The sequence below is a fragment of the Pseudophryne corroboree genome, chromosome 8 (assembly GCF_028390025.1).
Source record: "Pseudophryne corroboree isolate aPseCor3 chromosome 8, aPseCor3.hap2, whole genome shotgun sequence".
In the NCBI taxonomy this organism is placed as follows: domain Eukaryota; kingdom Metazoa; phylum Chordata; class Amphibia; order Anura; family Myobatrachidae; genus Pseudophryne; species Pseudophryne corroboree.
Genome location: NC_086451.1, coordinates 80,040,763 through 80,066,384, shown reverse-complemented (window position 1 = coordinate 80,066,384; position 25,622 = coordinate 80,040,763). Strand labels below are relative to the sequence as shown.

Here is a 25,622-nt window from a genome sequence, read left to right as displayed (position 1 = left end):
GCATTGCAAAAAAACGCCTGCATGCGATCAGGTCTGAATCACCCCCATAAAGTCTATCTGTTGAGTATACATGGTGGAGAGAAGTCATTTTTGTGAATGCTGTCTGCTGGTTGACTGGTTCTTCCTCATGCCTTGATGAAGCCACTGGTCCCTGGTGAATTGATACGTTCTATGCTCAGAAATGATGCTGGTTCCTAGGGGATCGATCGACTGCATCTAAATGAATATTGGCAGTTCACAAAATGGCTGCCTGCACTGAGTAAACAGGCGACTGTTACACTTTGCAGATTTATTGAGGCATAGCAGTCCTATTACGATATACCATAAATGCACTATTATCATTTCCAAATGTCTTTTCATGTTGCATGATGTACTGTGCCCTGTACACAATGTACGCAATGTATATCTCCCCCGCATCGGTGCCCAGGGACAATGTTTAAGCAGCTCCAGATGTCATATGTATCTGCAACTGATTATCTGGAATGCCACCACACATCAGTGGTTGAAACTGTTTGATGCTGGCCCTTTAAATTAACTACTACTGCTCTTTAAAGCATTTACTGCTCTCTGTGTGTACTGAGAAAAGACGTGTTTGTGACACCATCCTGGCTGTACTCATGCCTAAAGGACTGCGCCAGGCATATTTCCCATGAACCTCCCCGGCTGTTTGTAAACAAAGTAAAAATTAGAATGTGCGGCTGCGAATTCGAAACGTGTACTTACTAGTTAGTGAATCAACTGGGATTTCTTTTCAGGATGACACTCATGTAATTGAAATCTAGGCAGTTGTGCAATGAAAAAGCCATTAAGAGCGGGAGTAGGATTAACGTGACGTACGCGGCGCATAATTGCTTGTGGCGATCTGCGCCTTCCTCTACATATTTCTTCTATACGTTTTTCGCCGTTAACCCTTTGCTGTTCAAAGAAGGCAACAATACACCGCGGTGCATATTTAAATATGACGTTTCAGTATTTGATCAGATATAATGACAGTATATCAGATATAGGGCCTAATTCAGACCTGATCGTAGATGTGCAAAAAAAACCCGCACATATCCAATCAAAATCTTTTACATGCAAGGGACGCCCAACACAGGGCAAGTCTACCCCGCATGCTGGGTCCTGCCACCCCAGCAGACATGTGAAAGCATTGCACGGCGGCAGGCAGCTACCCGCCATGTTCTGGGCCGCAGCAGCTGCGTGTGACGCCACGCTGCCACCGTGTTCCACCCCAGCAACGGTCCAAACACGCCTCCGTAGTCCGGACCGTGCCTACCCCAGCACCGCTGCAAAGCTGTCCCAACGGCGCCGAAACAACCCCGACCGCCCCGCGACCGCCTCTGCCTGAAGCCGTCACATCTCACTGTGTGTGCACGCGCAGTGCGGCTTCTGTGCGTGCGCACACTGCACTGGCCTTCAGCCTGCGTACGCTGACACTGCAGTGACCAGGTTTGAATTAGGCCCATAGATTGTCTCTTATGTTACGCACTTTGTAGTTGAAGCCGGTATACATACAGGGATGTCTCACAATGAAGAGTAGGCACCTGACCAGAGCTGGCATTACAGGTAGGGCAGTAAGGGTAGTGGTACTAGATTCTTTGTGAGAGCATCAATTGCAGACAAAAACTATTATTATCAATCACAACATCCGGTACAGTTATAACAATATGGAATGGAATTTGCATTGAATGGAACAGCCTCCCTCTTTGCCTAGCATTCGGACCCATCCCCTCCAATAGCGACAGTGGTTCTCCTTGATGACATGTTAACTCTTTCCTCGCCAGAGGTAACACAGAGCTGGTCCTCGCTACCCTAGCCATGCTGAGCTGCAACCGTTCCAGTTTGCAGTACACCGGAGCAATGATGGTTAACAGATGCAATACTGAAGCTGCTCCTAACACACGGACTGGGATCGGGGCGAGATCCATTTATGCAGTAGTTCACAATGCAAACGTGGCGTAATGATCTCTACACATTACATGCCATGGGTCACACCTTCCACAGCAATGCAAATCCATAAACACCGGCTGTCTATTGTCACAGCACTTATTTGCCTGGGGACTGAAAAGTGATTAAAACGTCAAGGCTATCAGTGAGCTGAGGGCATAATAAGCAGTGTTGTTAATTTGCTAATACCGCTCAAAGCAACAACTAAATAGCAACCGGCTTTTATAATTAAATTAGGCAACGAAGGCGAATGTCTGATTGGTCGTTACAGCCTTAGCGCCGGTTTGGGCATTCACAGTGATGTTAGTAAAATAACCCTGACTGGGTGCAGAACCCTACTACCTGAGATGAACAGGTCTTTATATATCCCTGCCAGGGGACAGCTGTGATATATTGTGTCTACTCACTTCCTGATCCTGCACAGACAGGGGCATATCCAGCATGCACATCCGCACTGGCTGCAGCAGGGCTTTCTGAAGGGTGAACACCGGCTTCAGCTCCATCTTTGTAGGATGTCGATGTCCCTTTTCTTCCCACCCACCTTCTTCTGGTCCCCAGGTCAGTCCTCAGACCACTGAGTCAGCACGGAACCAATTTCAGCATCATTGCAGATCTTCAGCCTGTTATTCCTCCTGCTCCATCACATCCCCCTCCTTCTGCTCTGAGCAGTAACAGGTGACACTACTGTCTTGCCAGGATCATGGAGGTGATAGTCTTAGCTTCTATTCTTCTGCCTCCAGGATGCGCTGTGATTCCCCCACCCCACCCTGTGAGCATGCCACAACAAGCAGGGAAGCCTTTTCTCCACAAACTCATCTGTATTCTGCAGGCAGGGAACAGCCTCTCCGCCTGCAGCTGTCAGAGTCTTGGGAAGCCATGCTGAATGCCCCAATGCAGGCTATAGGGCGAGAAGGCTGCTAGGGACGGATGATAAACATTGGCTGAGTCACTTAACCCGCTGGCTGGTCAGCTCTGCATGTTTGCCTACTGGGACGAGCAGGTTGCAGCCCTCTGTTGACCAGAGATCCTAGCAACAGACAATTTATTATGGAATATTTTATACCGAGACACCAGTCTGATACATACGTATGTGTTCTCTGCTGCAAACTGGGACCACTCTCCCCAGCTGAGCCAATCAGAAGTATGTCCGCCTGGAGGACCACAGGAATGCCCCCACTGCAGTTTCCTAAATGTGTAAACACCCTCTATGGAAACACAGAAAATGTTTGACTAAAGGCCGATAAGACATGATGAGTCTTGTAGTTCTACTTCCGCTGGAAAAGACACAGGTCATTTATCTCTAATATATCTAAACTCTTTCTGCACCTAATTGGTTGCAGGAACTGCCTGCTTCCTGGCATACAATGAAAAAATACGGTCCCTTGAATTCATCAAAATAGCTAGTCAAGCACCAATAATAATGAGTTTACTTCTAAGACTTATTACCCTTGCAGAGGTGAAAGGCAGACACCTGGCGCACGTTTACAAGGGCTGACATACAGTATTTGCACACTGACTTATGCAAACAACAGACAGCAGGACAAGAATCTGAAACAAGTTTCACAGTAACTGTGTGGGCAAAATAGTACACAACTGGCTAATGATACCATCTGAGTGAGAAGTGCTATACATCTAAATATAGAGATTGTGTAATAAACATATTGGGCTTTATATAATAAGCGAGATGCAGGCGAGAACGCAATTTCATCGAGTCAGCCAATATTTTTAAAGTGGTAATAATTTAGGCAAATCCAGGTTGTATTGCCGTTCAAATTTAAAAACAAAACATGGGCTAACTAGCTGGAATCGCAGCGTGCCTACATCTCGCTGGTTATTACATAGAGGGGGTCATTCCGAGCCGATCGCTCCCTGCAGTTTGTTGCAGCGCAGCGATTGGGTCGTAACTGCGCATGCGCTGGCGCATGGCAGCCGTCGTTGCCTAGCGATCACCTCTGAGACAGAGGCGGTCACTGGGCGGGAGGGGACTGGACGGCGGCGTGAAGCCGCCGTTTTGGCCGGACCGTTGGGGGGGCTGGCCGCGGCGGCTGGGTGACGTCATACGCAGCTGCTGCGGGCCGGGTAGCGACGAGTAGCTCCCGACCAGCATGCTAAAGCTGCGCTGGTCGGGAGCTACTCTTGAAGTGCAAAGGCATCGCCGCTGTGCGATGCCTTTGCACTTCTGCAGGGAGGGGGGGGGGGGGGGGGGTTGCACTGACATGCGGGGCGGACTAGCCCTGTGCTGGGCGTCCCCCCACATGTCAGTGTGAATGATCGTAGCTGTGCTAAATTCAGCACAGCTACGATCAACTCGGCATGACCCCCAAAGCCCATTGTGCTGCTTTCAACGGGTATGGGACTCCAGGTCGACACCAAAAAGGTTAACACCAATTGGTCGACATGCTTGAGGTCGACATCTGAAATAGGGCGACATGGACAAAAGGTCAACATGAACAAGGTAGACATGAGTTTTTCACTTTTTTTTTTTTTTACTTTTTCATACTTTACGATCCACGTTGACCACAATTGGGTGCCCTCTCCTCGGATTCTCGTTATTTATCTCCCATTCTGCCCACTTCACAAGGAAGTGGGCAGAATGCGGGAGAGAAGCCCACTCTTCCGGGGATGCGTGGGATTGCCCTAAAAATTGTGTATCTCCCGCAGAATCCAGGAGAGTAGGCAAGTGTGCCTAAACCTAAACATCCCCCCCCCCCCCCCCCCCCAGCAGCTTGATCCTAACCAAACCTTGCTTACTTACGATCGGGATGCCGTCAGTCGGGATTCTGGCGTCGGCATTTTGATCTATGTCGGAGTTCCGGTGCCAGTCTTCTGACAGCAACCCGATCTTCGGTATGGAGACCGGCACACGGTAAATGCACCATTGGTATTTATTAATAACACGGGGGGTCATTCCAACCTGATCGCATGCTATCTATTTTTTGAAGCCCTGCGATCAGGTCAGAACTCGGCAAAACTGCGCATGCGTATGCACCGCGATGCACAGGCGCGTCATACGGGTACAAAGTGGATCGGTGCTGGGCGATGGATTTAACGAAGAATCCATTCGCACAGCCGATCGCAAGAAGATTGACAGGAAGAGGGCGTTTGTGGGTGGCAACTGACCGTTTTCAGGGAGTGGTTGGAAAAACGCAGGCGTGTCCAAGCGTTTGCAGGGCGGGTGTCTGACGTCAATTTAATTCCGGGACCGGACAGGCTGGAGTGATCGCAAGGGCTGAGTAAGTTCAGACCTACTCAGAAACTACACAAAACTTTTTTTGTACCGCTCGGCTGCACAAGCGTTCGCACACTTGCAAAGCGAAAATACACTCCCCCATAGGCGGCGACTATCTGCAAATAATAGGTAGCGAGCAATCAACTCGGAATGACTCCAACTGTCCAGACACAGGCTGACTATCTTGGCATATGATACTTCATTAAAATACTGCACTGTGGGTCTGATTCATGTTTTTAAGTAAATTAAAATAAAATAAAAAAGCGGGTAACTTTGTGTCTAGAACAAACCATGTTGCCATGCAGGGGAGCAAATCCATTTATAGTTTGCTGTGCAAGGTAAATAGTGGCTGCTTGGGCATGAAGCCCACAAATGTTAGCTCTATTTCTACATTGCAACTTAGGGGGGGATTCAGAGGCGATCGCTGCAGCAGCAGCGTTCGCACTCTGAAGGCTTTGTGGGGTCCGCTCGTGCAGCGTGCGCACCCGGTAAGTCCCAGTGAAATGCTAAAAGCATCTCACTGGTGCGATTGCCTCTGCCTGATGGACAGGCAGAGGCGGTCACAGAGCGGGAGGGGACAACGCAGGTGTGTCCGGACAGTTGTGGAGGTGGGCCGCGACGGCTGCGTGATGTCACACGCAGCCGCTGCAACCCGGAACGCAGTGGGAAGCCGCTTGCCAACGCAGCTAATCTGCTCAGGTAGGAAGCTACTTGGCGGGTGCAAAAGCATCGCCACCATGCAATGCTTTCGCCCCTTGTGGGGTGGGGGGTAGGGCCGGACATGTGGGGCGGACTAGCCCAGTGCTGGGCGTCCCCCCGCATGCCTGAGTAACTGATCGTAGATTTAGATCTGAATCACTCCCCAGGGCCAAATTATTTGGTAAGAGAATAAATACTTTGGCGCCCACCTAAGCACTTGGCATGCGCCTGAAAGAATTAAGGAGGCGTGGTCTCATTGTAAAAGCCCAGTTGTAGTGCCCCTTACACATTTGCCCACTATATAAGTGCCCCTTACACATTTTCCCAGTGTATAAGTGCCTCTGACACATTTGCCCACTGTTGAAGTTCCCCTTACATATTTTGCACACTTTAATACTTCCCCTTACATATTAATCTAATCAAAGTACTGTATTACCTGATATGCCCCCTGTGCCCGGAGACTCGTAAAGCAGTCAGTGCTGTTGCCGCCTCCGCCATGCCCGCCACCGCACTATAGTACTAGAAGAAGAAGAATCTCAAAATAAACTACCGCTCCTAGTAGCCGGATAGCAAGGGCTTCTGGGAGCGGTAGTTTATTTTGCATGTACAGTAATGTGAAGAATCTCAAAATAAACTACCGCTCCCAGCAGCCCTTGCTGTCTGGAAGCAAGGGATTCTGGGAGCAGTAGTTTATTTTATTTTTCTTCACATTACTGTAGTGGTGTGCGCTGCCGGACATAGCGCAGCAGCGTCAACATCACTGCCTGCTCGGTGAGTCCCCGGTCATATCAGGGCGTACCAGGAACGGCCAGTGTTACACACATCGCTGGCGCAGCTGAGTAGGGTGCCCTCCTCGATGCTGCGCCTTACTTAGCTGCGTAACCGGCGTATGCGTAAAACCGGCCCTGATCACCCCCTTCGTTTTCAGTTTGAACACACCCCACCCAAATCAAAATCTCTCTGCACTTTGGTATCTATATACCGGCACCTGTCATCCCAGCGGTCAGAATCCGGATCCCGGTGCCGGTGTGCTGACAGCCGGGATATTCAATGCATCCCGGTTTTGCCTATTTGCTTGCTTTTTTGCTTTACTTACAAATATGAATCAGGCCTTGAGTATTAGTGGTCTATTCATGAAGCTGTGAAAAGAGTGGAGAAGTGAGCCAGTGGAGAAATTGCCCATGGCAACCAATCAGCTGCTCCGTACAATTGTATAGTATGCAAATGATGAATGTTACTTCGATGCTGATTGATTACCGTGGGCAACTTCTCCACTGGATCACTTTTCCACACTTTTCACTGCTTCATGAATAGATCTCTTAAATTGGATAAACTGGGTACTGTATGTTTAGCATTTATTACTGACCACATATCTCCTAGTGTTAATCGGGCACATAAGCTGGCGTTTTATCTTTGTGTCGACATGGTGCATAGACTGCTTTCTCCTTGCATAAACCTGGCAAATACAGTATACTACCAGTGCTGGGCACATACAGAATGCTACCAGTGCTGGGTACATACAGTATACTACCAGTGCTGGGCACATACAAAATGCTACCAGTGCTGGGTACATACAGTATACTACCAGTGCTGGGCACATACAGAATACTACCAGTGCTGGGTACATACAGTATACTACCAGTGCTGGGCACATACAGAATGCTACCAGTGCTGGGTACATACAGTATACTACCAGTGCTGGGCACATACAGAATGCTACCAGTGCTGGGTACATACAGAATACTACCAGTGCTGGGCACATACAGAATGCTACCAGTGCTGGGCACATACAGTATACTACCAGTGCTGGGCACATACAGAATGCTACCAGTGCTGGGCACATACAGTATACTACCAGTGCTGGGCACATACAGTATGCTACCAGTGCTGGGCACATACAGTATACTACCAGTGCTGGGCACATACAGAATACTACCAGTGCTGGGCACATACAGAATGCTACCAGTGCTGGGCACATACAGTATACTACCAGTGCTGGGCACATACAGAATGCTACCAGTGCTGGGCACATACAGTATACTACCAGTGCTGGGCACATACAGAATGCTACCAGTGCTGGGCACATACAGTATACTACCAGTGCTGGGCACATACAGAATACTACCAGTGCTGGGCACATACAGAATGCTACCAGTGCTGGGCACATACAAAATGCTACCAGTGCTGGGCAAATACAGTATGCTACCAGTGCTGGGCACATACAGTATACTACCAGTGCTGGGCACATACAGTATGCTACCAGTGCTGGGCACATACAGAATGCTACCAGTGCTGGGTACATACAGTATACTACCAGTGCTGGGCACATACAAAATGCTACCAGTGCTGGGTACATACAGTATACTACCAGTGCTGGGCACATACAGAATGCTACCAGTGCTGGGTACATACAGTATACTACCAGTGCTGGGCACATACAAAATGCTACCAGTGCTGGGTACATACAGTATACTACCAGTGCTGGGCACATACAGAATGCTACCAGTGCTGGGTACATACAGAATACTACCAGTGCTGGGCACATACAGAATGCTACCAGTGCTGGGCACATACAGTATACTACCAGTGCTGGGCACATACAGAATGCTACCAGTGCTGGGCACATACAGTATACTACCAGTGCTGGGCACATACAGAATGCTACCAGTGCTGGGCACATACAGTATACTACCAGTGCTGGGCACATACAGAATACTACCAGTGCTGGGCACATACAGAATGCTACCAGTGCTGGGCACATACAAAATGCTACCAGTGCTGGGCAAATACAGTATGCTACCAGTGCTGGGCACATACAGTATGCTACCAGTGCTGGGCACATACAGTATGCTACCAGTGCTGGGCACATACAGAATGCTACCAGTGCTGGGCACATACAGAAGACTACCAGTGCTGGGCACATACAGTATACTACCAGTGCTGGGCACATACAGAAGACTACCAGTGCTGGGCACATACAGAATACTACCAGTGCTGGGCACATACAGAATACTACCAGTGCTGGGCAGATACAGTATACTACCAGTGCTGGGCACATACAGTATGCTACCAGTGCTGGGCGCATCTTAATATACATCCACCTGAACATACTGAGTAAAATGTGTTTTTCTATTTTCCCGACGCATTTCATGTCTACTTTTAATGTAAAATGCATCTAATTCAGCCACACAGTTCAAAATTGCGTACACATGAATATAAAAAATGGAACACCAACACCCAAGTGTACATAAATCCACAAAGTGTGCCAGTATCTACCCAAGTTGTGTTGGCATCTGGCTTGTTGGGGATTTTTCGTGTGCTGTGATTTTACATTTAATTATTTCTGCTGCGTTTAATAACTGGACAGCCTACCATGCATAACATTTGCATTAATTATTTACAATTAATTAAACATTTATAATTACTATAAGATTAGACTAGTTATGCAAAATCAAATTATTCAAAATCAAAAGTTCCTAAGATGACTCACGGAAGTAAAGAAGCAGCAAGCAAGAACCTGAGACTAAATATAAATCAGTTCCTTGTTTGAACATTTTAGCTAAAAAAGATACACAAACCGTAAGCTCTTCAGGCCACATATCTCTCCCATTCTCAACACTTGATTGGGGTTGATGTATCAAGCAGTGACAAGAGTGGAGTAGTGGACCACTGGAGAAGTTACCCATGGCAACCAATGAACTTCTACCTATTATTTTATTAGAGATGTGCGGTTCCGTTCTTTAGAAATTCAAACCCACCCGAATGTTGCAGATCTTAACCAAACCGAGTCCCAATTCAGGTCTCCTGAGGAGGTCCAAACTGAGTCAAAGTTCGGGTCTTCCCGTGGTTCGACAGCCCGAACCAAAACAATTGAGGGTGGTTTTGCAAAATCAAAACATGATGATGAAATCAGTAGAAAAACCTGAGATTCTCCACACGTCTCTACATTTTATAGAATGTACTTAATAAATGTTATCTTAGAGCTGATTGGTTGCTATGGGAAACTTCTCCACTGGCCCATTTCTCCACTCTTTTCAGTACTTGCTACAAGAACCCTTACAAGAACCCCAACTGCAACTAATTCTTATGTGACATTGGGCAGGATATAATAAAGGGAAAATGCGGCCAAAACCTCGAACACAGAATTTTCCATATGTACCTAGCTTGGATGCGATGGGTAATGCCACATTACCCTATAGAAGCCTATGGGCTTCTCATTGCATTTTCCCCTGAGAGGGATCCAATCTGTTTGCCCCCAGCACCCCTGCGGCTGCCGGTCACTCTGCACATTATTTATTTTTATTAACAGTTTATTATATAGCGCAGCATATTCCGTTGTGCTTTACAATTAGAACAACAGTAATAGAACAAAACTGGGTAAAAACAGACAGACATAGAGGTAGGAAGGCCTGGCTCGCAAGCTTACAATCTATAGATGTGCAGAGAGTCTCTTGGGTCTAATACCTGGAAGTCCAATGATCGTAAAGACAGCTCTTATCGGGAGAACTGTCCTTTGTGGGCAATGTACATACCCAAAAGGTATGTACATGATAAGTAGGCAGGATGTACCGCATTGCGGATGTGATGTTTAGTACATCCTGCCCTGTGGGGGGTCATTCCGACCCGCTCGCATGCAGCAGTTGTTCGCAGTGCAGCGAACGGGTCTGAACTGCGCATGTGCAGTGCCACGGCGCATGCCATACGGCCGAAGGCCGTCGTTACCTAGTGATCGCCTCTGCCTGATTGACAGGCAGAGGCGTTCGCTGGGCGGGAGGAGGCGGCACGGCGGCGTCTAGCCTCCGTTTTCTGGGTATGGGCCGGCCAACGCAGGCGTGGCCGGACCGTTCAGGGGGGCGGGCCACAGCGGCTGCGTGACGTCACACGCAGCCGCTGTGACCAGGGGCAGTGACGAGTAACTCCCGGCCAGCCGCAGGAGCTGTGCTGACCGGGACTTACTCTTAAAGTACAAAAGCATCGCCGCTGTGCGATGCTTTTGTACTTGTGCGGGGGGGGGGGGGGGGGGGCAGGCCTGACATGCGGGGTGGACTAGCCCTGTGCTGCGCATCCCCCCACATGTCTGGGAAGATGATTGTAGCTGTGCTCAATTTAGTACAGCTACGACAAACTCGGAATGACCCCCTATATGCTGTATATTGAGTCATATTCTTCTATGAGAATACACCACTTTCACTACTCCATACGCAAGAGCAGCCGCCATCACTATCATTGGCACTCTTACTTGTGTTCACATTATTGGCGGCAAATTGCACCAACCCCCGCACAACCCCCGTCCTGCTTGCTGTCCTACTGCTCATGTGTCTGTATTATTTATTGGACCTCATTGACTTGGTATGTTTAGAAACGGACGGATTTTACATTCAAATCCCTGTCTCACCTTTTGTACAAGCTGCTCCTCTTGTGGGCGTGATATATTGACTTGTAAGGGTAAATGCTATGTCCTAAATTTACAATAACCTGTCTATTGCTACATTTTTGTGTTCTTTGCTGTCAACCTAATCATTATTTTATTTATTTATTAACAGTTACTTATATAGTCCTACTTATATAAGGGTTAAATGTGCGAAAAAGATGCAAAACTGTCTAATTTGCAAAATAATCATTTGTGTCCTATCTGTAACTATTTGATATATACACTCTCTAAGTGTATACAATACTTATTATGTTTATTCTGTTATCATAGGTGGTCCAGACACACTAAAGGGGGGGTACACACGGAGAGATCCGTGCTTAATTTGTAAGCAATCTGACTAGATTGCTTAGAAATGAAGCACAGATCTCTCGGTGTGTATGCCCCACAGCGAAAGCGATGCGCAGCCCCACGCGTCGCTATCACCGGTACTAGATTGGCAGGCACAATCTAGTCAGGTCGCTCATTTCACCCCCCCCCCCCCCCCCCCCTTCTGTGCTAGATCGCTCAGCACACATCTCTCCCCTATCGCCTTTCTCTATGCGGACGGTTTCTCTACCCGGTCACATACTCAGTTCTTAATGAACCTATTGGGTGCATCCTCTCAAATATTGTTTGGCCCACAAAATGGCCACCACAAGCTTCTGTATTGACCATTGGATGTAGACAAAAACCTACAAATCACAACTTACTGGAAAAAAACAGAGGGTCATATTGGCACCCAACGCCAAACATAGTGCTGCACTTCTCAGGGAAAATGTAAATATTTTGGGATAAGTGTTAACATACAGGTTGAGTATCCCTTATCCAAAATGCTTGGGACCAAAGGTATTTTGGATATTGGATTTGTCCGTATTTTGGAATAATTGCATACCATAATGGGACCTAAGTCTAAGCACATAATGCATTTATGTCTCATATACACCTTATACACACAGCCTGAAGTCAATTTTAGCCAATATTTTTTATAACTTTGTGAATTAAACAAAGTGTGTCTACATTCACACAATTCATTAATGTTTCATGTACACCTTATACACACAGCCTGAAGGTCATTTAATACAATATTTTTAAGCACTTTGTGTATTAAACAAAGTTTGTGTACATTGAGCCATCAAAAAACAAAGGTTTCACTATCTCACTCAAAAAAGTCCGTATTTCGGAATATTCCGTATTTCGGAATATTTGGATATGGGATACTCAACCTGTACTATCTGCTGCAGGCAACATTGAGCCTCACCCCTGTTCTGCCCCAAAATGTCCACTTTTGGGCGCACGGCACCCTGACCACTTTCACGGTCTTTGAATAAAGACTGTACCAGAGAAAATAGTAGCTGTTGGGACTGGAGGTGCCCAGTGGGTTCCTATGCAGTTGTTGAGCCTTTGTAGAGCGTGTTGAGTCTTTGCCGAGTGCGCTGAGTAATATTTTACATTGATTATTTTTTTTGGAGGAGGAATAGTCATGCCTTCTGTATTTTGCCACACCCCTCAGCACCTGGGCCCTGTGAATGTCTCATCGGCCCTGCTGGGAATCACAGCACAAAAACAATTGTACTTATGAAGGAAAGGAGTCTGGGAAAAGGCACTCAGATGCTAACCATGAACTCCGCAATCTACCTAAAGACTTATGCCCTGATAGGTCCATGTCATAACTATGACTGCAGGTCATTTTCCATAAGAGAACTGCCCCCCTCTTTCTCTGTTCTCCATTATCCTATGTAGCTGCAGCCTGCCCTGTGTTTGGTAATGTCAAATATCTCAGGCAGCCCCAGCTTACTGAATCAGTCTTGTAAGAATGAAAATATTCGGGATTCCTGAATGTGCACGTGTCCCTATTGAGTCAGCCAATGTCCACAGGGTGCCAGCAACACACATGGAAACACTCAGCCTGACAACCAAATAAACAGCACTAGGTCTTGTTGCACAGGAAGCGCCAGTAAATCACCCTGCAAGAAAATACCTGTGGATCCATTGCTTGGACAGCCAGAAAAAAACAGAATGTAAACAAATGCCTGCAGCAATATAATTACAGAATTTTTATAATAAGCCTGAATTTTTGTTGATCTCTTTCGGGACATATTTATAAATGATCAGATTTTAGATCCGATAATAAGATTTTCTTATTGCTGCTACTCACGGCAATAAGAAATTAACATTTGACCCAAATGTACAATACATCACATGCAGTAACAGGGACTTCGATAGGAGCCCATCCCTGCGATGTGTAAAGTGAATTGATTGCCAAAGAATTGGAAACGGGTCCTTCCCGGGTGCGACTCGGCATAGGACCCTGTCAGACTGTCTTCCCGTTCGGTAATATGCCAGGTCGGGTTGCCATTGGGGGCTGGGACAATGGCGGGTGCGGAGGTGGCTCTGGGATGATCAGCTCATCTCCACGCCGCCTCTGCCTATACTGTGAACGGGTCCCGGGTCGCATCGACCCGGCAACCCGTTCACACTGCACCTTATTTATTCACGGGTTGAAATACCAGGTCATGCGACCCGGGAATTCAGGAGTGACCCCTTTTACACCGCACAGCGTCCCGCGTCGACCCAGCAATATACCAGGTCGATATCGGGTTATTTGTGCGGTGTGAAAGGGGTATTTTATATCAGGAGCCGGGGTCATTTTGCGCATGCGCGGTCTGATGAAATATGTGTGGCGGCCATTGGCGAGGAATGTAGACCATAGGATACTATAGGATAACGCCATCAGGAGATGACGTTCCCTTTGCATTTTGCAAGCTTAGTAAATCTGAGAGCCTAGCATCCTCCCGCAGAAACCTATGGGGGCTGAGCCTGCTGTCATGAATGGAGGGTCTGCTGTGGTCCTTCTAATATTTGTGGTTATTTCCCAAAAGAGTGTTTTTGGGAATCATCTTGCAAATATTATTTGCTAAATAGGCCCCTCTGTCCTTTCAAAGATTCTCTCACTATTATCTATTATTATTATTATAGTTATTAATATTCCGTTGCGCTTCACAATTGGGAACAAAGCAACAATAAAACGAAACTGGGTAATAAACAACAGGGTAAATGTACTAAAGGTGAATTTGTAATCAACGCTCTGACAGTGCTGGGCCTACTGATTAGCTCCTCTGTGTCTGTGAGCATAAAACAGGAGTGTGGGAGTTGGATCATATCAGTGTCGAGCTTTACTGAGCGGAAGAGACACTGACGATCAGGGCAATAAGGGCCGGCACAAAGCGGTAAGTGGGGGCATGCACTCCTGGAAGGCGTCAGGCTACGGAGGCGCCTTCCCTGCTCCGCTGCGCAGGCGATACAGGTGGGTGGTCCCAGGGGGACAATCAGATGCTGCTTCCATGCTTTTCTCCAACCTAGTTATCTTATTATTTTACATGTGTTTAACTTGATTTGTGCTGAAGGTGGAGAGAGCTACTGCGGAGACTCCATATAGTGCTCGTCCAGGAAGGCTTCATTCCCTGTACCAAGATGTCCGCCACCCTAAGTACTGCACATGTGCATGCTTATCACTGTGTTAGAGAGCCGTAGTGGGAGACAGTTGTCCTCCACTTAGCTCCCAAGAGATATGCGATTACCAACCTTAGAACACATGCAGCAGTGATCCTACTCTTCTACTTGGCATTCGCATACACTCACCGACTGGTAAGCTGTATGACAAACTGCATTGCTCAAGCTTCGCTCCATCTACCAGTGTGTATAACAGTGAGTATGGCTGTACCTGTTTTACCTTCAATAAAACTACTCCACTAATAAATCAATTGGGGTGGTCATTGACCCAGGACATCCGCTAGTGTGTACAGATTCTCTGCCACATCCACAAACCTGTACACACATATTTCCAACAACTTGTGTTGCTCTGCATTTCAGTGCGTTTGTTGCATTTCAATGCAGAAGAAAACTATAAAATTATTTCTAAAAGAACTTAAAATGCAAATTCAATGAAAACAACATTAACTTCCCTTTTAACATGGCTTAACAAATGCCAGTGATATTGACTTGCTTTTGTATATTTATTTTAGAATATCAATCTATAAAAGTAAATTGGTGTGAATTCCCAGTCGGACAATGGCTGTAAGGACAAATATTGTAGTTATATGGATTCGCATGGAATATGTGGACTATACGAGGTTACATGGTGGCAGGTGAGATCATGGTATATTCAATTGAAGTCGGATCCATTCCAACATTCATTTGTTGGAATGGATCCAACCTGGGCTATTCAATGCAATCTCAATTTGACTTTAAAAAAAGTCGAACTGAGATGCGGGAGCTGAGACGGGGGAGAGCCGCGGGCAGACCGGGGAGAGAAGCGCTACAGCAGCGTAGCCGGAGGATGTGTCACAGCCGCCGCTTATGGCAGCGTCCACCAGGCTTCAGCAAGTGAGGTTTTGCTTGCTGGAGCCGGGTGGACGATGCTGTGAGTGGCAGCTGTGACATACTCCGGCTATGCTGCCCGCTGCTGTAGCGCTGCTTGCCTGTGGCTCTCCCCCGTCTCCCCTGTCTTCTCCTCTCCCCCGTCTCTGCTCCCACATCACAGCCGCCGCTCACGGCAGCGTCCACCCGGCTCCAGCAAGCGAGGTCTCGCTTGCTGGAGCCGGGTGGACGCTGCTGTGAGCGGCGGCTGTGACACATCCTCCGGCGCTGATCTCCCCCGTCTGCCCGCGGCTTTCCCCCGTCTCTGCTCCTGCATCTCACTTCGAGTTTTTTTAAAGTCAAATTGAGATGGTTGAAAAGGGGGCCAAAACCGTTTTCGACACAAGCACGTGGATCGGCAGCTATTCCGCCGATCCACGTGCTTTTCGACAAGTCGAATTCCTCGACTTGTCGAATAATTTGGGGTTATATTAAATAAGTCGCAACCCCTTCCGACCTGAAAAAGTCAAAAACTGCTGTCTTTCCAACAGACGGTAGCTTTCAACTGCAATTGAATATACCCCTATATTGGGCTATAATGTCGTTATGTAAGACTGTATGGTGGCATATGATAGGACAATGTTTGACATTGCAGTGAATCTATCTATCTATCTATCTATATATATATATATATATATATATATAATTATCTATTTATTACCAGTTGCTTATATAGCGCTTATATAGCGCTTTACAGAGAATATTTGCCCATTCACATCAGTCCCTGCCCAAGTGGAGCTTACAATCTATATCCCCTATCACATGTACACACAGACACATTCACACTAGGGTTACTTTTGATTGGAAGCCAATTAACCTACCAGTATATTTTTGGATTGTGGGAGGAAACCGGAGTACCCTGAGGAAACCCACACAAGTACAGGGAGAATATACAAACTCCGCACAGTTAGGGCCATGGTCGGAATCGAACCCATGACCTTAGTGCTATATATATATATAAATACGAAAGTACCCTTATCTTGCGCCAAGCTAAGAGCAGCACAGCAGGAGAGATCCCTGTTGAAAGACCTCAATAGGTCTTTATAGTTGGCCCGTATAAAATATAATTCAAAAAGTATATAGCTAATTTGACAATCGCAACGCAATGTAACTTCCACAGTAAAGCTCACAGAAAAGATCCTGGAAGGTTGTGTGTCACTTCCACACACAGCCAAAACCTTCCAGGATCTTTTCTGTGAGCTTTACTGTGGAAGTTACATTGCGTTGCGATTGTCAAATCAGCTATATACTTTTTGAATTATACTTTATACGGGCCAACACCTGAATCGGAAACAATCTTGATTACAAGATCTGGATATCCAATCTAGGCAGCTTGCCAAAAACATGGACATATGACTGCCAGTATCCTTAAAAGGAACTTCAATCAATAGTTCCCACAAGGAGCTCCATAAAGGAGTTTTTCATAATTATCTTTAAGGCAGCCTGTAGAAATTTCCATCAAGGATAAGCTCCCATCAGGAGCTAATATAAGAGATTTTATTATTATTTTGTATATCTAAGGTTGTGATTCTTCACATATAAATCCATCAATGACAAGTAAACCTGTCATTTATATTTGTTACCCCTGATGAAGTCGATAAGATGAAATGCGTTGGGTTCGTCAGTCAGAAGTTTCCAACCTAGTTTGTGAAGATACTCCCTCTCGAGCTCGCACCTTGAAAAAGGTGAGGGAGTATCTAGAGTATAGACTATTTAACAAACACATTGGTTGTCTTTTGCTGACATTAATTAAAAAAACAACAACACATTTTTTGTGAACATTACATGATGAACTATGTGTAAAAATTCCATCTGTTCAAATGTATTCTATTAAATTAATTTTTTACTAATTGGCCTTGGGCCTCTTGTTTGGGTGACTGTTTGGTGAGGGGTGTCCGTTACAGGTTCCCAGTCACAAACCTTCTCCAGTATACAATTCATACCTACGGGAACAACACTGGAAGAATCACTGTAGATACGTTTTTATTCAGCGCACTTGGGAAATTGTTTTTATTATATATATATATATATATATATATATCACACCATACTGTAGCTTGCACCTTACTATGCACAGTATGCTGAACACACCCTACTTAAGTTTGTATGAATATATTTGGCTGAAAAGAAGAAATATCTATGCTGTAAGACTTGGCTATGACCTTCTTCCCATAATGCTAATTACAGCTACCGCCTCATAAATGACTGAACTGTCTAATTGCCTTTCCAAAGTATTTGGTAACCCCACAGGCGAGTGCTAAATATATTCACTGCGTCATTGCACTGTCCTGCTTTCAGTTCCAGACCCCTACAGCCAATACCTTGCCTATGCATTGACATCACTGCACGCCCAGGAGGTGGTGACAATCCTATTACCTTGAGGACATGTCATGCAGAAGATTCTCCACATACCAGATAAGCCACTCGTTGTTACCTCATACAACTGGCTAGAAGGCCTGCTTTGGGAGAGGCAACCACAAGTCACACAGTAAATTTTGTAGAGGATTCACAAATATTTTAGGCATAGAGATTACCACAGAAGATCATATTATCAATCATTGCTCAGAGTCCTTTATTGTGTTTACTGATCCATATCAATTGCTATTACTGGCTTTCCTGTGCGTAATTTTATAGTTGCTTTACTACTTTTCTTTTGTAGTATTCTTTTCATTCGAGACATCTAATTTCCTGTCATAGATCACCTCTTGTCATAAGTTTCTTTAAACTCATATAACTTTCACCAAAGTAAGACTGAGCTTAATAACATAATGCAGGCACTTTGTCATTAGCTTCCCTTCTCTGTGAAATACTAAACTCTCAGTAATAACCAGCTTCATGTTCTCTTCAGCAATATAGCCATATTGTCATCATCTTCTCTTAGTGATATATAGCCTTAATCAATGCTAACTCCCATTAGGGATGCCATAGATGGGTTTACCATCGATGATGCCATCTGTGATTAACATTGTTGGCATGGAATCATCTAAAGTGAACCATCGATGGTTTGCACCCATCAATGGACATAGCTGCTGTGGGAATTGGATACGCTTAGCGACACAGCTGAAGATAGGGCTACGTTCTGTTCCCTGCACTGAGCTAATTGAAAAGAAAAAAAAATTGCCACTTGCTCTGTCATTGAAGGAAAACCATTGATTGATGATCGATGGCCATCCCTGACCCATACTCTCTTTTCAGTGATATGCAGTTGTGCTCATAAGTTTACATACCCTAGCAGAATTTGTGATTTTCTGGCCATTTGTCAGAGAATATGAATGATAACTCACAAACGTTTCTTTCACTCATGGTTAGTGGTTGGGTGAAGCCATTTATTGTCATACAACTGTGTTTACTCTTTTTAAATCATAATGACAACAGAAACTACCCAAATGACCCTGATCAAAAGTTTACATACCCCAGTTCTTAATACCGTGTATTGCCCCCTTTAACATCAATGACAGCTTGAAGTCTTTTGTGGTAGTTGTGGATGAGGCTATTTATTTTCTCAGATGGTAAAGCTGTCCATTCTTCTTGGCAAAAAGCCTCCAGTTCCTGTAAATTCTTGGGCTGTCTTGCATGAACTGCACATTTGAGATCTCCCCAGAGTGGCTCAATGATATTGAGGTCAGGAGACTGAGATGGCCACTCCAGAACCTTCACTTTATTCTGCTGTAGCCAATGACAGGTTGACTTGGCCTTGTGTTTTGGATCATTGTTATGTTGGTACGTCCAAGTACGTCCCATGCGCAGCTTCCGGGCTGATGAGTGCAAATTTTCTTCGAGTATTTTATGATAACATGCTGCATTCATCTTGCCATCAATTTTGACCAAGTTTCCAGTGCCTTTGTAGCTCACACATCCCCAAAACATCAACGATCCACCTCCGTGTTTCACAGTAGGAATGGTGTACCTTTCATCATAGGCCTTGTTGACTCCTCTCCAAATGTAGCGTTTATGGTTGTGGCCAAAAAGTTCAATTTTGGTCTCATCACTCCAAATGACTTTGCTCCGGAAGTTTTGAGGATTGTCTCTGTGCTGTTTGGAGTATTGTAAGCGGGATGCTTTGTGGCATTTGCGTAGTAATGGCTTTCTTCTGGCGACTCGACCATGCAGCCCATTTTTCTTCAAATGCCTCCTTATGTGCATCTTGAAACAACCACACCACTTTTTTTCAGAGTCCTTGTATTTCAGCTATAGTTATTTGTGGATTTTTCTTTGCATCCCGAACAATTTTCCTGGCAGTTGTGGCTGAAATTTTTGTTGGTCTACCTGACCGTGATTTGGTTTCCACAGAATCCCTCATTTTCCACTTCTTAGAGTTTGAACACTGCTGATTGGCATTCTCAATTGCTTGGATATCTTTTTAGATCCCTTTCCTGTTTTATACAGTTCAATTACCTTTTCCCACAGATCCTTTAACAATTCTTTTGCTTTCCCCATGACTCAGAATCCAGACACGTCAGTGCAGCACTGGATGAAAGATGCAAGGGTCTTTCAGGAGTCCAGAAACTCACTGACCTTTTATACACACACACTGATTACAAGCAAACAGATCACAGGTGAGGATGGTTACCTTTAGTAGCCATTCAAACCCGTTTGTGTCAACTTGTGTGCATGTTATCAGGCCAAAATCTCCAGGGTATGTAAACTTTTGATCAGGGTAATTTGGGTAGTTTCTGTTGTCATTAAGATTTAAAAAGAGTAAACACAGTTGTTTGACAATAAATGGCTTCACCCAACCACTAACCATGAGTGAAAGAAAAGTTTGTGAGTTATCATTCATATTCTCTGACAAATGGCCAGAAAATCACAAATTCTGCTAGGGTATGTAAACTTATGAGTACAACTGTACATTATACATCAATTAACAATCATAACTCCATGCTCTCTCCTCAGTAATGCAGCCATTTTGTAACCCTCTTTTCTGTTTAGTGATATAGGGAGAGATTTATCAAAACTTGTAGAGAAATAAAGTGGAGAGAGATAAAGGCCCTCATTCCGAGTTGTTCGCTCGCTAGCTGCTTTTAGCAGCATTGCACACGCTAGGCCGCCGCCCTCTGGGAGTGTATCTTAGCTTAGCAGAATTGTGAACGAAAGATTAGCAGAATTGCGAATAGAAATTTCTTAGCAGTTTCTGAGTAGCTCGAGACTTACTCAGCCATTGTGATCAGTTCAGTCAGTTTCGTTCCTGGCTTGACGTCACAAACACACCCAGCGTTCGCCCAGACACTCCCCCGTTTCTTCAGACACTCCCGCGTTTTTCCCAGAAACGCCAGCGTTTTTTCGCACACGCCCAGAAAACGGCAAGTTTCCGGCCAGAAACACCCACTTCCTGTCAATCACAGTACGATCACCAGAACGATGAAAAAGCTTCGTTATGCCGTGAGTAAAATACCTAACTTTTGTGTAAAATAACTAAGCGCATGCGCTCTGCGAACCTTGCGCATGTGCAGTAAGCGACTAATCGCAATATAGCGAAAATCGGCAACGAGCGAACAACTCGGAATGACCCCCAAAGTACGAACCAATTTGCTACTAAGTGTCATTTTTCCAAACACGGTTAAATTTACTATAGCGGCACGTATCGTTATCAAGGCGAAGACAGAAGGTACACAGATAACATGTATTAGTATCTTGTCTGCCAGAGCGGGGGAGTGAGAACTAGAAAACCCCGCCAGACCGTCACGCCAGAGCACACAGTGCATCAGCTTAGTGCTGATGTGCCGTGTCTCGCCTTCTGGCCAGCTCACTGGGCATGCGCGAGATCTCGCTACTATCACGAGATCTCACATGCAGCCTGGAGCTGGCACCCACCACAGCCAGGGGCAGAGCTGGTGTGGTAAATAGGCAACGACACCTGCAGCTGGTGAAATTGATAGCTGCAGGTGTAGGAGCGGTCAGTGCCACTGACTGTTCATACATTGCCCCACACATCGGTGAGCTATCTTAAAGCTAGCAGTGCTGATAATGACAGAGGTGCATAAAATATGGGGGCACATAATACATGGGGGGAAGCGGTATCCGTGCACATAAGGTGTGCTGATACCACTTCCCCCCATATCTCCAGGTTATTCATCTACCCCATAAATCTGTGTCACACCACATCCATTTTCTCTTCTGACCTCATCTAATGCAGGTTGCCCCATACTTTCCCATTTGCTTTTGCTCAAAACTGTATGTATAAATGAATAGTGGATGGATTTAATGGATGACAAACACATGACATATGATATAACAGGATTCGGTCAGATAATCTGTTTCCCATAATGCTTTTCTCTGCGACCAATAAGTGTTTTGCCTGTCACTTAGTACTTCTGCAAAATACGCAGATTTATGAAATATTCTGCCCAGATGATCAACAAATGTCAAAGTGTTTTTTTTTGTTTTTAGTTAACTTTGTGTAGGAAAAAGGACCAGGAAAGGATGCAGAGCTGATAAATAACTCAGGAACAGCTCTTGACCTTATCACTACAGGGAGAACTTAGCATCCGTTCCACTACACACGGGAAAGATGTGGCGACAGACACACAATGTATAGTAAGGGTCACGCCAGATATACACAATAACACAACCAGTTACATCAGCAGACAGAAAAATGGCATCCTTGACCTCGGTGTGCTGAGGATGTGAAAGTAAAAAAACAAAACATTACAATTGTGTAATGAAATCGCAGTCGCAGCCTCAAATACCCTCCCAAAATAGTCACGTCACGACTGCATTTTTGCCACCACTCCAACGTTACCTCACACAAATGCCCCCTGACTGTCAATCAATTTTTGAATGAATCCACTCTGCGATCATCGCCGTACGACCAGGCCAAATAGTCAGGGTGAAACCGCTTAACATCTCCCCCTCCCCGGATTAAGTATACGGCTTCAAACGCTCCTTCTAAGCCCACCCCAAGACTCCCATTGGCTTTTTTCACAGGAGTCTGTGGGTGGGCTTAGGAGTGTGTGAAACCATATGCTGATTCTCTGGTGCCGCACAGCGCCAGATACTCCCCGGGGGAACCAACCAGCACATATATTACATACATGATAGCATGTATGTTTATACATGCTAAGTGGTTCCCCCCTGCACTAAGGTCGGAACTGCAGCCGCTGATCGCGACACATGTGCAGTGGCAAAAAAAATCACTCAACTCCATATATAAACACTAGGTGCTTCATCGCGCCCTACGGGCGCTCTTCACACCGTCGCAAGGGGCTACGCCCCCTTAACCCTTGCATGCCTTTCTGGGGTTTAATATTTGTATTATATGGAGTATTACCTGCATTCCTTTGTTAGTGGTTAAATATTGCACAATGAAAGGGCGTGCGATGGTGAAGGAGGCGCAGCCCCTTGCGACGGCGTGAACAGCACCTGCAGGGCACGATGTACAGAATGTAGCGGGGACTGCGGATGGTGTCTGTAGATGCTGCGGGTGGAGGGGAGGCAGAAGTGGGGGTGGGGCCCGGATGGGGAAGGTTCGGGAGGTGCTGCGCGTGGGGGAGGGGCAGAGGAGTGGGGGATGCAGATGGGGGAGGGGTCCGGAGGCACTGAAGGTGGGGGAGGGGCAGGGGTGCCACGGGTGGGAGAGGGGCAGGTGTGGGGATGTTGTGGATGGATGAAGGGTTCCGGAGGTGCTGTGGGATGGGAAGGGACGGGAGTGCCGGGGGTGGGGTAGGGGACCGCAGGCACCATGGGTAGGGTAGGGGCAGGTACGGGTGTTGCGGCGGATGGGAAAGGAGGTCCGGAGGTGCTGCAGGTGGTGGAGGGGCAGGTGCGGGGGTGCCATTGGTGGGGGAGGGGTGGGTGAGGGGGGGACCGCTGATGGAGGAGGGTGTCTGCAGATGCTGCGGGTGGAGGGGGGCAGGTGTGGGGGGAGACATATAAGGGGGGTGAATGGTGGAAGGGGCCTGGAAGTGCTGTGGGTGGTGAAGGGGTGGAGGAGTGGGAGCCACGGGTGGTGTAGGGGGTCTGGAAGCACAGCATGTGGGGGAGGGGTGGAGTGCCGCATGTGGTGGAGGGGAAGGTGCGGAGGTGTGGTGCATTGGGGAGAGGTCTGGAGGCGCTGCGGGTACTGTATATGCCATAAAAGGTAGTTGGAGGGTATGCAGTAACAGGGCCAGGACAGGGGTGACAGGGTCAGTACAGGGTTGACGGGGCCAGGACAGGGGTGACAGGGTCAGAACAGGGGTGACGGTGCCAGGACAGGGGTGACGGGGCCAGGACAGGGGTGACGGGGCCAGGACAGAAATGATAGGGACAGGATAAGGGTGACAGGGCCAGGATAAGGGTGAAAGGGCCAGGATAAGGGTGGCAGGGCAAGGCCAGGGGTGACAGGGACATGACAGAACACAGGGCACGGGAGAGATTGGTATTAGGGACAAAACAGTGGTGACAGACAGATGTGTCTTACCGGAGTCACTGCTGCTGGCTGCTGCTGTTCCACTCCAACCTGTTGGGATCTGCTGCTGCTGGAGACTTGGCATGGCTGACTCTCTCAGGCTGGATTCCTGCTTCCTCTGCCCGTCCGCATCCCTCCCCCCCTCCTCAGTCACACACCGCAGACCTCGCGCAGCGGCCGGGCACTGTGGTAAGGTGAGACTGGAAATGACTGGTTAGCCCCCAGGAGATGCTGCGGCTGGAGGGAGGAGGGGGTCATAGCATGCACGTGGCGCGGACCTCACGGCTTCCGGGCACTGTGGTAAGGGGAGACTGGGAGTGACTGGTTAGCTCCCAGGAGACGCTGCGGCTGGAGGGAGGAGTGGGTCAGAGCCTGCAAGCAGCTCGGATTTCTGTAGCGCTACCCGCCAGCTAAAGTGTGTGAAGGAGCTGGGTGCACCTCACTGCGGGTGGCAGTGCTGCAGCTAGCGGTGGGGTTGCTGGGGCTGGAGATAACAGAGGCAGTACGGAACCTGCACAGCGGCAGGTGCCCCACTAAACTGCAGCTAAGAAGCGTGGAGTGTGCCAGAAAGTGACGCTCCTCCGCACCAGAGAGACCCTGCTGAGTATGCCGATGTGGGGGGTCAAGCACACAGTGAGCCGGTGCCCGTCTGTCTGTATGACATACCCCTCACACACCCCCATACCTCCCAAATGTCCCGATTTTCGCGGGACAGTCCCATTTTTTGGGGTCTGTCCCGCTGTCCCACCCGCGGGTCGCAGTGTCCGGCGGTGGGGGGGGGGGGGGGGGGCAGTTGGAAAGCTCCTGTACTCGCTGTTCTGCTTAGCAGAGCAGCGGTGAATAGTGGAGACAGAGGGAGAGGGGGCATCAGGGGGTACGGATTAATGGGGGGGTTCCAGCAGCAGAGCCGGATTAAGGTGGGGGGGGGCAGGGGATACGTACCGTTGGCCCCACAGTTTTAGGGGGCCCCCCGGCTGGAGTAGCTCTGTTCCAGCTCAGAAGCTCCCCCCCCCCGTCCTGCCAGCAACAGCGGCAGCATTTGTGCTACAGTCAGCACACGCTGCTGCATATTGGCAGGTCTGTGGTGTTGCAGGGAGGCAGCAGCCTCCCTGCTTTCTTCTCCCTGTGCGGGTGTGTAGGGGGGAGCGACCACCTCCTCTGGATTTAGCCCTAGCTGAGGGGCCAAAATCCCATCAAAAAAATAAAAATAAAAAGCGAAATTTGCATGAGGGGGCGTGGCCACGCGGGTCCCGATTAGGCCACGCCCCTAACCCACAGCAGGCACAGCAATGAGATAGGGCTCCCCTGTCACAAGTGCCCTGGGCCCCCCGGACTCATAATCAGCCCCTGGGAGCATGCCAGCAGCTCACAGAGCGCTGGGCATGCTCCCTCACTGACGAAAACAGGGCCCTCCCGTGAAGCCACGCCCCCTTTTCGCCGAGTGTGTTTCCCTCCTTCTGCCTGGATAAAGCTCCTGCAGAAAGCTGGGAGGTCTGCACCCCTGCCTGTGCCATGCCCAATGCCCATGCTATCTG

The 25,622-nt window shown here is 47.4% G+C and overlaps 1 protein-coding gene across 4 annotated transcripts in view; it reads right to left on the bottom strand.

Moving 5' to 3' along the window:
* RALGDS (ral guanine nucleotide dissociation stimulator) overlaps positions 1–25,622 on the bottom strand; it is a 270,581-nt gene that overhangs the window by 155,121 nt on the left and 89,838 nt on the right. The window contains exon 1 of one of the 4 annotated variants that reach the window (XM_063936741.1): positions 2,355–2,465. The exons of the other annotated variants lie outside the window; for them this stretch is intronic. Coding sequence (XP_063792811.1) covers positions 2,355–2,450 — 96 coding nt within the window. The 5' untranslated portion in view covers positions 2,451–2,465. Of the gene's footprint in view, positions 1–2,354; positions 2,466–25,622 lie in introns of those variants that run through there. 4 annotated transcript variants of the gene reach the window in all.